This window comes from Condylostylus longicornis, unplaced genomic scaffold (assembly GCF_029603195.1).
Source record: "Condylostylus longicornis isolate FDR11 unplaced genomic scaffold, ASM2960319v2 ptg000010l, whole genome shotgun sequence".
Lineage (NCBI taxonomy): Eukaryota > Metazoa > Arthropoda > Insecta > Diptera > Dolichopodidae > Condylostylus > Condylostylus longicornis.
Genome location: NW_026577979.1, coordinates 18,857,928 through 18,870,511, shown reverse-complemented (window position 1 = coordinate 18,870,511; position 12,584 = coordinate 18,857,928). Strand labels below are relative to the sequence as shown.

Sequence of the window (12,584 nt, the reverse complement as noted above, 5' to 3'; positions counted from 1 at the left end):
AAAAACTAGGTTCACTTACCTAGTAAACTCAATGACGTCAGAAACTGGGTACCAGCCCTATGCTCCTCTTCGGAGTGAAGTAGTATAATAAAAAAAAATGCAAGTGAACATTATGTTGCGATTATAACAGAAAGATACCAATATAATACGAGGACACCAAATTATTTCCGTTTTACCAACGAAAATAATGTAAAGGGTTATTTGTACTATTCACAGATTAAAATTTTCAAACCATAAGTTAAACCAAAGCACTTTTTTTAAAAATTGATAAATTCGCTTAATTTTTCAAAAATCCGCTAAAAGTAATGAACTTTTTATCTTTCATTAAATTTTAAGTTTTTTATTATGTACCTTCAGCCAGGGAGATACTGAGTTTTGCAAGTCTTAAAGGTTTTCCTGGTTATCAGTTCATAATCGTTTTTAAAAGCAATCTGGTATTATTTTTGTACTATTCTATGAAGAGAAACTATCAAAAATCAAAGTTTTATATTTATTTTTTCTTTGAAATATGTATTTTGGAATCGTTAAGTCACAACATAATCTTCAAAATTTACCTTTTAACAAAGTTGTTTTTTCTGTAATCTTTACAACGAACAAGATGCAAAGTATTTCAAAATTAAAAAAAAACTTCTTGCTTTTTCTATATAATTGAAAGCATAACAATTTTACTCTATTTGTTTAAAAATTTTACTATTTTAAGAAGAATATAATATTAAATAGTCATGTTTCTTTCTTTTCAAAAGAACTTTAGCTTAATTTTTAAAAGAAAGAATCTTTTCTCTCAGATTATCGGGAGTTCACGCCTTATTCTTTTAATAGTATTGCGTCCACAAATTAAACAGGAACGCATTTGATGAATTTTAAAAATATTCTCAAACGGTAAACAAAAACGGATTTTTATAAAAAAAAACATTTCAAAACAATTTAATTAAAAAATTCTTAAAATAAGGTACATACATACATATATACATATTGGAAATTATGTATTAACTAATTTTATGGAAGAATTGGATAAATAGCAATAGCTCAGTGCCACATTTTCTAGTGAATATTATTTAAATGTTCAATTAAACAGAATATATTGTACAAAATATTCTAATTATTAATGACATCAAACGAAGAAGCATTGTGGTGCTGTTTATTGTATTTATAGAAGAAAGATTTTCCATATTCAAAAGTAGCAATCATAATTGCACATGCCGGTGCAACTTTAAATATTCTAGGAGAAAGACCTGCAAATAATCCACTAAAGCCATTACTTATGTATAATTCCTTAATAGAATTTGCCATGCTTTTTGAAACTTTCATTGATTTTGCAGGCTTATCTGTATAGAAAACTTTCTCTCCCAACTCAATTTGCTGATGAGTTTTGATAACATCAAATGGAGTCGTTATAAAAGCAGATATCTAGAATTATAAAAAGTAAGATTAATGTAACAGATAATTGAATTGGATACACTATACAACTTACCGAACCTGCCGTGGCTCCAGCAAAAAAACTAAACCCGAATGTTGGTTCTGAAACATTAAACTGGGCTTTTATCGTCTCATAGCAGGTCCAATAAATTGCCGAAAAAGGAACATCTCGATATATTGTTGGCTTTAATCCTGTCCATAGACCAAAAATACCATCAATTTTAATCACAGATTTCAAAGCTTGATTCATCTGCATATAACTTAGTTTCTCTGACTGCATTTTCGTTCTAATTAGCTCTAATGGACAAACACATGTAACCGCTAATACTCTAGCACTAGCACCAGATATTAAAGGGATATATACTGGGATTCTTAAATCTATTAACTGATTATTAATATATTTCTTATACAAATTCATATAAAATTCTTTAAATTGCTCGTAGGCCACAAAATAAATAACAGTTGAAGGCAAAGCACTGATTAGTGTTGGTCCCAAACCCGACCATAATGCTGAAAGTCCTTCAGATCTGGTAATTTTAATTAAACCATCAATGGTTCCATTTAAATGAATCGTTTTTTTAAAATTAGACATATCTGGACCACATGGACATAAATGGTCCATCAAACCATTGCAATATAAAAAACATTTATTTGATAACATAAGCTTTTGCTGTGCTTGTATACGAGTTTTTACAACATCGAGAGGAGTCACTGGAATTTAAAAAAATTAAACATTTACAAAATCAACAAATACAAACATGGTTTTTCCATAATCCTTACTAAAAAGTGAGGTTGTTATGGCACCGGTAACGGCCGCTGTCATCTGCTGATATGGTTTAATTTTAAATTTTGGATCTTGCGATGAACTCATTTTTAACTTTATTAATAAAACAAATAATATTCAAAATAGTTATGATCCCTAATACACGCAACGTTTAAAATATTAGGGTATTACACAAACATTGCAAACGTAATTTTCGTAATAAAAAAAAAGTCATTTAAAGTGCAGAAGCTTATCACGTTCTAATCTTTATAAGAAATTAATATGACTTACGAAACAAAAACTATGTAATTCTTATCACGGTTCACAAATATTTGTTTATTATAGCATAAAGTAGCTCCATCAAGGACCAGCTGTAACATTTCACAACAAACTCAAATTCTAATGGTATTACCAGATGATTAGTAGAAAAGAATTTGCAAAATTCTTAATTTTGGCGGAATTGCAACTTTAATTAGGCTATAACTGTAACTATAACTATAATGTTGAAGCAGAGTAGTAGAGTAGATAGATTTACCAAATAGTTTAATAAAAACAGTATAGGAAAAATGTCAAGCCAAAGCACTTTTTTTTAAAAAGGTACAGAATTGGAATTTTATAGAATTGAAAAAAAAAAAACTTACAACCACAAAATATTTTAAATAATAAAAAATACAGAAATATGAAGAGTGCATAGCTTTTTATTAACCAAAATTAAGATTTAATACTCAATACAAAAAATTATCAATACCTTATTAAATTTATTATTTATTTATGAAAAATATTAAGACGTATTGCATTCTAACTTTTAATTAAAATCTAACTTTCATTAATTCTTGCGATGATTTGTATTCTATCTTAAGTTTTTTACAATTTTTGATTGTCAATTGCAAATGTTTATGGAGGTATAGAAATTTGTTGGTACGTTTTTTTTATCAATAAGTTTTAATTCCGAACCAATTTCCGATCATACATTATAATTTACGTGTACTAACTTAATTTAAAAACAAATATGCATGTTGATTGATTTACGTTGAGCTGCCTAAACTAGCACCGAAGACTAATGACTCAAGTGTTTAATTATATTGTAATTATTGATTTTTAGCACATCAGCGTATCAACTGTTCATATTTTATAAGAAAATTTAATTAAAAAATACAAATTTTGTGTTCATTTATTGTAACATACCAATACCAAATTAAATATTTATACAGGTTTTCAAGCTAGGGACTATAAACATTTTGTAAATTGCAATTAAATAGCCTTGAATTATTTTGAATACTAATATGCAAATATACTTGTGTTATCTCAAATTTTATTTGCACTGGCAGCACATACGAGGTTATTTGTGAACTGAAACGAAAACGAACTGTCATTCAGTTTGAGTTCTTTCACTTTACCGGTTGTGTTCTTTTATTATAGTTTTGTATAATTTCCAATATAATTATCAAGAGATAGTTGCAATTTATTTTAATCAGCAAAAAATTTAACAATGTTTTTATTTAGTTCGTTTTTAATTGTATTGTTAATGAGTGAAAGTTTTTGTGAAGAAGAGTCTAAAGTTGTAAAATTGGGATATGATAATTTTGAAAAGTCATTAAAATCAAACAATTATTTTGTTGACTTCTTTGCACCATGGTAAGGTTTCAAAATTTGATATAAAATAAATATATTCTTAAATTTAATTAAATAACGAAAGTTTTTAAGAAAATTCATCTAATTTTAATCTTAATTGTTATTTAACTATAATTTGTGCAGCTAAGCTTAAACTCCGTGTTTGTACATCAATATTAAATAGCTCGTAAATAAAAGTTTTAAATAAGATAGGAAAGCCTATATTAGTGATACAATATACCTAATTAAATGAAATTTTCGTAAATGATAAGCTCATTAAATAAACATATAAATCTCTGATCAAGATTACTTTTTCTTAGGTGCGGACATTGCAAAAGACTAACTCCTATCTGGGAAGAACTGGCTAATGAGAAAAATCATCCAAGCTCAAATCTTGTTGTCGCTGAAGTAGATTGTACTAATGAGCAAGAGTTGTGCGCTGATCAAAGTATTAAAGGTAATTATTTTCAAAGGCTCCAAAACAGATCTAAAATAACGAAACAAAAACTTCAGGATACCCGACAATAATACTTTTTAAAAAGGGGGAAGCACCAATCCGATATTTAGGTCATAGAGATATGGAATCAATGAAAAGCTTTTTAAATGAACATATTCCTGAAGAAAAGCATATTCCAGAGGTAAAAAGAGCATGAATTTAACATTTTGCATATGTATAAAAAAATAATATAAATATTACATGTAGGAAGCTGTTTCAGAAGAAACATCACCAATAGCACTTGTAGAATTAGATGAAGAAATATTTCAGGATCATATTAATAAAGAATATAGGTTTATTGAATTTTATGCCCCATGGTGTGGTCATTGTCAAAAGTTGGCTCCAACCTGGGAAGAATTAGCTGAATCAATGAAACATCTTAGTAAACTAAGAATTTCTAGAATCGATTGTACAATGTTTAGACCGATCTGTCAAGAGCATGGTGTCAAAAGTTATCCCACATTATTATGGTTTAAAGACGGAGAAAAAGTTGAGAAGTATTCAGGATCACGTAGTCTTGAAGATTTCAAAGCATATATCACAAAAATGATGGGCGAAGATGCTGTAGAACAGTTCCCACCAGAAGTTAGTGTATTGAATTCTGAAAACTTCTATCAAATGGTTAACAAAGGATATACATTTGTTAAATTTTATGCACCATGGTTTGTAATTGAAAATGCTGGAGAGTTTCAAAAATTTTAATGCTTAATTTTTTAGGTGTGGTCATTGTCGAACCTTAGAACCAGTTTGGGAAAAAATTGCCAAACGTGTTCACAACAATTACCGGGGAATGCGGGTTGCCAAAGTGGATTGTACTAAAAATCGTGATTTGTGTAATGATCAACAAATAGAAGGCTATCCCACGTTGTTCCTATACAAAAATTCGGAAAAAGTTAACGAATATTACGGCGAAAGGGATTATGATGATTTATTAGCATTTGTAGATTCTGCTCTTACAAGTAGTATGCATGATGAGTTGTAGAAAACAGATTTCATGCAGAGATCTATTCTTAGTTATGGTAATTTTTAAATTTTGTTTTCTTTTTTTTAACGGATTGTTGTCGTTTATAATATTTAAGCTTTTACAATATTTAGTTTTTAAAATTTAGTATGTTTATTAAACTAGTTTACCAATATACAAAAAATACTTTCTACAGTTAATACGAGTATACATAACATATAAAATGAATTGTACAAAAAATAGAAATTTTGTAATCATAAAGTAGACAGTACAATAGGTATTGTGCATTGGATATTTAAAAGTTTCAATTAAATGTATAAACAGTTTAATAAATTTTTTTGAAAATTAATGCATTTATATAAATATAAATAGAAAGCATTAAACAAACAAACTACATGTTTTTCAAGTATTTTAAATAATTTCTACAAATTTCAGCTGAATACACAAACAATTTTACTTTTATTTTTATTTCAACCGTCTGAAACCAATATAAATTCTAAATTGGATACTAAATTGACTGATACAAATTGGAAATTATGATTCTAAAACTCTGTCCTGCATCAAATTTAAATTCTCAAAAACTCAGGACCCTGCCTTGCACTCCTGCTATACTTATAATAATTAATATAAACTAAACTAAGGCACAAACCTCATTTTCAAAACCACAGGCAAAAATTTTTAAACAATTCCTTGCAGTCAGTTTGAAAATAAATATAAGTAAAGATATATACATACATATACGTATGTTGATGCATATTTAAAAACAAGTATGCACCACGGCTGACAGAAATACTTTTTGTAAGATTTTTTGTAATGTCAAGGTTTATTAATTATAACAATATGTACGCATTTTTTTATATTCCTATTTCCACAAATTTCAACTAATAATTTGTAGATTGTACCTCAAATTATTTATGATGAATAAACATATAACTATGCATGTATGTATGAATGTATTCACGTTCCTGAAATCGTTATTTCCGTTTTGTTTCATACCTTTCAAGATTTCTAAAAATAGCCAGCAGCTAGTGTGCTTATTAAGTGTAATGAGATTCGATATTTCATTTGCGAAATACTGCTACTTGCTATTAATTTGCGAAATATTTGCTGCTGGCAAAAATGCGAACCTAGACTGCCCTCTAGTGATTCTAAGAAAATATAATAACAATTCAAAACTGGCGAGTCAAAATATATGTACATACATATATACGTATGCTTATGAACGATTTAGCGAAGCAAAGGACTGTTTTTAAAAATGTAAGTCCCTGACAAGAATACTTTTTTTTTAATTTTTTGTAAGAAAAATTGAAATAAATCTTTTCTTAATTTACTAGTGCTAACATGTTTATAGTTTACTGTTATAACAACTTTAAAAAATTGATTTAAAAAACCTTCTACTCTGTTCTTTTTTCAAGAATTTAATAAAATACTACAGTACACTACAAAAAAAGAAAAATTAAATATTTATTCTCTTGTGAAACTTTTAATCGACTACTTATTTTTAAATTTGGCAAAATGCACATTTAATATATACATATATATGTATGTACATATATAAATTTACTAATTGTATTATATTACATATTTGTCTCATATATGCATATTTTTATATTATTATATTAGTATATATTAATAATAATATATTATTATATTAGTCATAAGGCTATATTAAATTTCAGTTCAGTTATAGTAAAAAAAATAAGGATTCCCTCGAGAAAGGGTTTTTTTTTTATCAAAAATTATTATTTAATCTTTTTACAAGTCGTATTAATTTTACACTTTGACGTTGTCAAAAAATAATTTAGTTACTTTTAAATGTAGTTATTTCGTAATGTTTATTTATAATTTTTAATGTTTGTATTGTGTTGTAACCTTCAGTATTGAGAACAGTGTTCACACTTGGATAAAATTGTATCCATTTGAATACATTTTTGTTTTAAATTTACTTAAATCTGCTAAAATATAGAAATTCGCTACATTTGAAAATTTTGCTGAAATATGAATATATTTATTTCTCAAAAAATAAAGACAATATTATAAAACTTTCAAAATGCTGCTAATATTAAATGGCGAAATTGCTTTATCTTCAAAAAATGTTATTTGCTGGCTTTTCTAAGCAGATTTCCGAATTTATTAGAAGAAAGTAAAAAAGATACTCGTGTATTCAAATCTAAAACATTTAAACAAGAACGTACCTGAATTATTTTGGTATAAACTGAGTGTAATAGAAAATACATTGGCTATACATATTTTTTAAAATTTCTCCATTTTCATGGTGAATCGTCCTTAATGCATAGTTTAAAAACTACATTTGTATTTTCTGACCTTAACTTTTACATTTCAAATTTAATAGAATTTAAAATTGTATGTGATATCTTAAAAAAATTTACTATAAATAACAAAACTTTTATTGTTGAATAAAGCAATTTAATATTAATTATGAGTTAATTTGTCAAAAATTAGAATAATAATTGTACTTTAAGACGTTGGGTATATTTTGGATTCATTTTTTTCTTGGAAATTGGAAATTTTGTTTTTCCTGAGATCGTGAACAAATAATAATTATAGTCGTTTTTACACAATATTGCAAAGCAAGGGATCAGGTGAGAACAACTAGCAACAAAATGTCAAAATACTTTTTGAACAAAAATGAAAGAAAATTATGACGTTCTTATTTTTTTAATGTTTAAAGTTTTTCAAGTTTTGTTAAGTAAAATTTAGTCTGATTGTGTATTTCGCTTTTTTACTCACTTTTTATTCACTTTCAAATCAAAATTATAAATATTTTCTAATGGATGTTTCAATTTTCAAATAAGATTACACATTTTTTCAATTGGATTTTAGCATTTTTACTCAAATTATGGACTGAATGTTTTTCAAAAACAATTTAAAAAAAAACTAAATACGCAATCGGAATAATTCTTTTCACTCGAAAATTTTATTATACAAATATATAATAGTTACTCACTTTCTTCTCATTTTCCAAGTAAAATAGTGAGATAGACGATTAGGTCCTTAGTGTTTTAAAAACTTTTAAAATTTTAAACCTGTCGAAACATATGTTTTTCTTGCTTATTTCAGAAAGTTTTTTTCATCCATAATAATTTTTTTTAAAACTTTTTAATAAAAAATAAAATAGAATAAACAAAAAGAATTCGCGAATGGTTTTTCACATTTTTATAGTTCAAATTCAAAATTTTTCACAAGCAAAATAAATTTGATTATGTTTATATACAGCTTTTAAAAGTTTTTTCAAGTTTTCCATCTAGTTTATTTGTTTTTTAAATGAGAATTTTTTTGGAGGAAATTACGTCATAATTTCTCTTAAAATTTTTCAAGTTTTATATCAAACAGACCTAATATGAACATTAATTTAATCATTCAATATTAAATTTAAGAATATTATAACATCAAAGAATTGTGACACTTCATTATTCTGACAAAAACTAAAACTTGAAAAACTTTAATTGTAGAAGGAGAACCAAAAGCAGTGAAAGGGAACGGCGGATGATTTCCGTTATCAACTCAGAACAATATGGAACGGCAAAAATCAACTGTTCAGTATTTTGCATGTAATGTCACACACGAGTGGAACCAGATGTCAAAAAAAACAATTCCATATAATTCTTCGTGAATTTTGGAGTTATATTTTGTATTTTATATTCTATATGGAATTATATTCTATATACATTTTATATGAATTTCTATATGAAATTATATTTTTTATGGATTTCGCCACGGAAAATTGCTCTTGTTCTGTTTTTGACTTAAGGCGGGTTGTGTTTTCTAAGTTTTGTGTATAAAATGTCATATATTTAACTATAGTTGGGTTCATGTTTGCAGCTCTCACTAACTTAGACCTTAGTTTGTGCTACCTAAATGTGAAGATTATCTTACATACTGAGAACTATTCGCGATAAGACTAAAAAAGGTAACACTTGCAAAAAGTAATGCGCTTATTTTCAACAAATATCAAAACTAAAATTTTTCGCAACATATACTTAATTTTGTATTCCTTTTTAAAAACTAATAAAATGATTATTCTTAGTTGGTAAGTCTATTCTGCTCAATCTAAATCAGTACGCTTTTTATTTAGATCAATGATTTGATTAAATTATCGTAATATTGTTTTACCGAATATCGAAAAAATATTTATTAATTTACTACAACTTAATTATTTTGAAACACAAGCTGAGAATGGAAAACAAAAAAAAATATTGACAACAAAATATAAAAATTAAAAAGGTATAGGTATGAACTTTCATTTGGTAATGAAATTCCTTTATTATATTACGGATGGCATTTTGCATGTGCCATACGTTAAGTTTTGCTACTGTTTTATCGCAACAAACATTAAGTTTTTGCAATTTCAAATCCACCCTTAGTAAGCTTTAGACAATTCAATTTATACTATTGACACTTGACATTTTTCTGTTGACAAATTGTCGAATTATAAAAAGAAAGAAAAAAATAATAATTTAGAATTGTATTTTAATATTTAAGTGATTTTAATTTTTTTGTGGAGTTGGGTGGACAGTTTCAGAATTTTTTAAAAAACTCTCTAAAACACGTTGTGGTTCCCTGCTCATTTCTTGGTACACATTACTTGTTTCCAGAAAACGGAGCTACATTATAATAATTTATGTTTCTACTTCAACTATTTTAAAACTTAGCGCACATCTGATTTTCTTCAGTTTAGGTACTTTTATTCCAAAGTATCAAGAAAATGATATTTTGACTAAAATATCATTTGAAATTAAACAAATTTGCTTTGTTGCAAAAGTCGGAGTTTTAGTAAATTTCTGATTTTTTTAACATTAAAATTTTATACATAAAATCAATAAATTTATAATAGACATAGTAAGAAAACAATAATGGATGAAGAATGCTCTTCTAGTACTATAACACCTCCACCAGAAAAAATGGATGATACTGATGCTGATCAATCAAGTCAGGATTCAAGCGTGGTAGAGGTACACATGTTTTATGAGTGGGCATACTAACTATAATATGTTTTTATTCTTTAAAATAGATGAACAATTCTGAAAGTGTTTTACATAAAATCGCAAACTTGTACGCTGAGCAATTAATGTCTGATATTTGTTTAGTGGTTGGAAATAATAGTTACCCAGGTGAAAAACGCATGATCATTTTTAAAAGCAAATTTCAGTTTACATTCCATTTTTTGCAGCTCATCGTGTTATTTTATGCGCTAGCAGTGAAGTTTTTCAAGTTATGTTAATGAATCCTGAGTGGAATGAATGTCGAAAAAGTGTAATAGAATTAAAAGAAGAACCTAGTTGCTCTTTAGTATTTCCTCAGTTTCTGAAATATTTATATGTTGGTCAAATTCGTATATCTTTACAAACCGTAATGCCAATGTTGTCTTTAGCTGATAAATATAATATTAAGGTAAGTAAACATGTTCGGCAGATATAACAAACAAAACCAATTTGAAACAAAAAAAAATATTTGATTTAAAAGTGAAGCTGTGGGTAAATGATTAAATTTTCGAATTAAAATATTTATATTAACTTTTTAGGATTTAGTACAACTTTGTGTTGATTATATGCTCAAACATATTGCAAAAGCGGCAATGCAGGGCTTTTTAATATCATGGTTACAGTATACAATTGCACTAAGTCCTTATCATCAAGAAGTCACTGAAGCTCTAAAAAAATACTTAAAATATAATTTAGAAATGGTATCAGAATCAAAGGACTTTGCCGAATTAGATACAAATATTCTAATACTTCTGTTACAACAGAATGATATTGTTGTTAAAAGTGAATATACATTATTCAACATTTTAAAGAAGTGGTTAGTTAGTAAAAAAGAACAATTGGACTCTGACAGTAGTTATACAGATGAAGAAAAGAAAGCCATTTATATTCAATTATTAGAATCGACTGTAGTTCACATACGTTTTGCAATGATGACGCCAAAGGAACTAGCACATTTATTATTGAATCCGATTGTTGAACACCATAAAGAATTTTTAGTACAAAGAATGGCTATAGGAATGAGTTATCATTCAGGTAAAATTATTTTACCTAAATCATTTATAAAAAGATACTTAAAAAATATTATTTCAATTTAATGCTAACTTCAGGTCATGATGAACGATTATGTGAATTGTTTTACTCTGAACAGAGTTCCTTACAATTTACACCCAGACTTTATTCAAACGATGTTGGAAGTATAAATTTATTTGTTCAAGAATTTGCAAAAGTAGAAAAGTATAAGAATTTTGTTGGATGCTTTTTTTCACAGAAAAGTTTAGCAGAAAGGGAAAGAGAAGATGGTAAAAAAATGTTCTAAAATATAATTTGTAGGTGTTAATTTTTTGTGTTTTGAAGACCAATGTATATCTTGGGAAATAGAATTTTTTCCACGTGGAGTTAAATATGATAGGGCAAAAATGGTTTGGGGTGAAGATATACCTGAATTTGTGTTACGAACTGTAAGATTAAGAATAACATGCAAAGAAAATTTCAAAAAGGAGCAACGATTCAAAGTAAGATTCTCTTTTAATTAAATTATATAAGTTGTGGATTATTCACTTAAATGGTATTATAATATATTTAAAATAAAATTTTTTGCAATTTTTTAATATAATATATTTATAAATATGATTCAAATATTCTTAATAATTTTGTAGATCGCAGTTTTGATAACTGGTGTTCAGAACAAAATTCCTCATATTTTGACTGTTCATGAAAGAACTGAATATTTTTCCGAGTCGTTTCAAGTGGTTAACATAGATGGGTTATTAAATTATGATGAACTAGCTACATCCTCCAGGAAATTGAGTCCTCATTTAATTGGTCCTGATAGGAATAGTATTCATATTCAAGTTATTGTTATACCAATGGGACCATACACAAGTAGGAATGTACCACCGTTTGATTTTAAATAGAAAATATTTAAAAAGTTTATTTTTTTTTGTTTTTGTATTATATATCAATATATTTTTCAGTTTTTCTCGTTTTAATTAGGTAGACAAAGTAAATAGTTTTTGGTTTATTAAAATGTAATTGAATACTATTATTTGTAATATGTTTGCAATACGACTTTTGCCTTTTTTTATTTTTATTGTGAATTATGTAAATTCTGTAAAAAAAACCAATTAAAAAACAACATACAATCCATTATTATTGACGTGAAATAATATAAGTCATTAACAAAATACCTGTATTAAATTGTAATAAAAAAAAAGGTGTAAAAAAACATGAACCCAATTTTTTTTTATTTTTGAGTAATAATAAAAACTATCTCTAAATTTAATCCATTAAGCAAAAAAATACAAATTTACTGCAAATGTAATTTTTTATTTG

The 12,584-nt window shown here is 26.5% G+C and overlaps 3 protein-coding genes across 5 annotated transcripts; 2 read left to right on the top strand and 1 right to left on the bottom strand.

Annotated features, from left to right (window-relative positions):
• Positions 1-713: 713 nt before the first annotated feature.
• Positions 714-2,539, bottom strand: LOC129618995 (probable mitochondrial glutathione transporter SLC25A40). The gene is made up of 3 exons (XM_055534040.1): positions 2,197-2,539; positions 1,472-2,127; positions 714-1,407 (listed from the first exon to the last, which is right to left on the bottom strand). Exons 1-3 carry the CDS (start codon positions 2,285-2,287, stop codon positions 1,096-1,098), a joined length of 1,059 nt encoding a protein of 352 aa, XP_055390015.1. The 5' UTR covers positions 2,288-2,539; the 3' UTR covers positions 714-1,095.
• Positions 2,540-3,567: 1,028 nt separating this feature from the next.
• LOC129619059 (thioredoxin domain-containing protein 5) lies at positions 3,568-5,572 on the top strand. Its single transcript, XM_055534136.1, has 5 exons — positions 3,568-3,814; positions 4,111-4,247; positions 4,304-4,428; positions 4,494-4,948; positions 5,004-5,572. Exons 1-5 carry the CDS (start codon positions 3,669-3,671, stop codon positions 5,266-5,268), a joined length of 1,128 nt encoding a protein of 375 aa, XP_055390111.1. The 5' UTR covers positions 3,568-3,668; the 3' UTR covers positions 5,269-5,572.
• Positions 5,573-9,697: 4,125 nt separating this feature from the next.
• Positions 9,698-12,456, top strand: LOC129618935 (BTB/POZ domain-containing protein 17). 3 transcript variants are annotated; one of them, XM_055533967.1, is made up of 7 exons: positions 9,698-10,211; positions 10,280-10,379; positions 10,439-10,659; positions 10,790-11,285; positions 11,360-11,551; positions 11,607-11,764; positions 11,909-12,456. In XM_055533967.1, exons 1-7 carry the CDS (start codon positions 10,122-10,124, stop codon positions 12,164-12,166), a joined length of 1,515 nt encoding a protein of 504 aa, XP_055389942.1. In that variant the 5' UTR covers positions 9,698-10,121; the 3' UTR covers positions 12,167-12,456. The 3 variants fall into 3 exon arrangements, with proteins under 3 accessions (XP_055389942.1, XP_055389941.1, XP_055389940.1); XM_055533966.1 differs by having other exon boundaries at positions 9,698-10,214; XM_055533965.1 differs by having other exon boundaries at positions 9,698-10,220.
• The last annotated feature ends 128 nt before the right edge of the window (positions 12,457-12,584 follow it).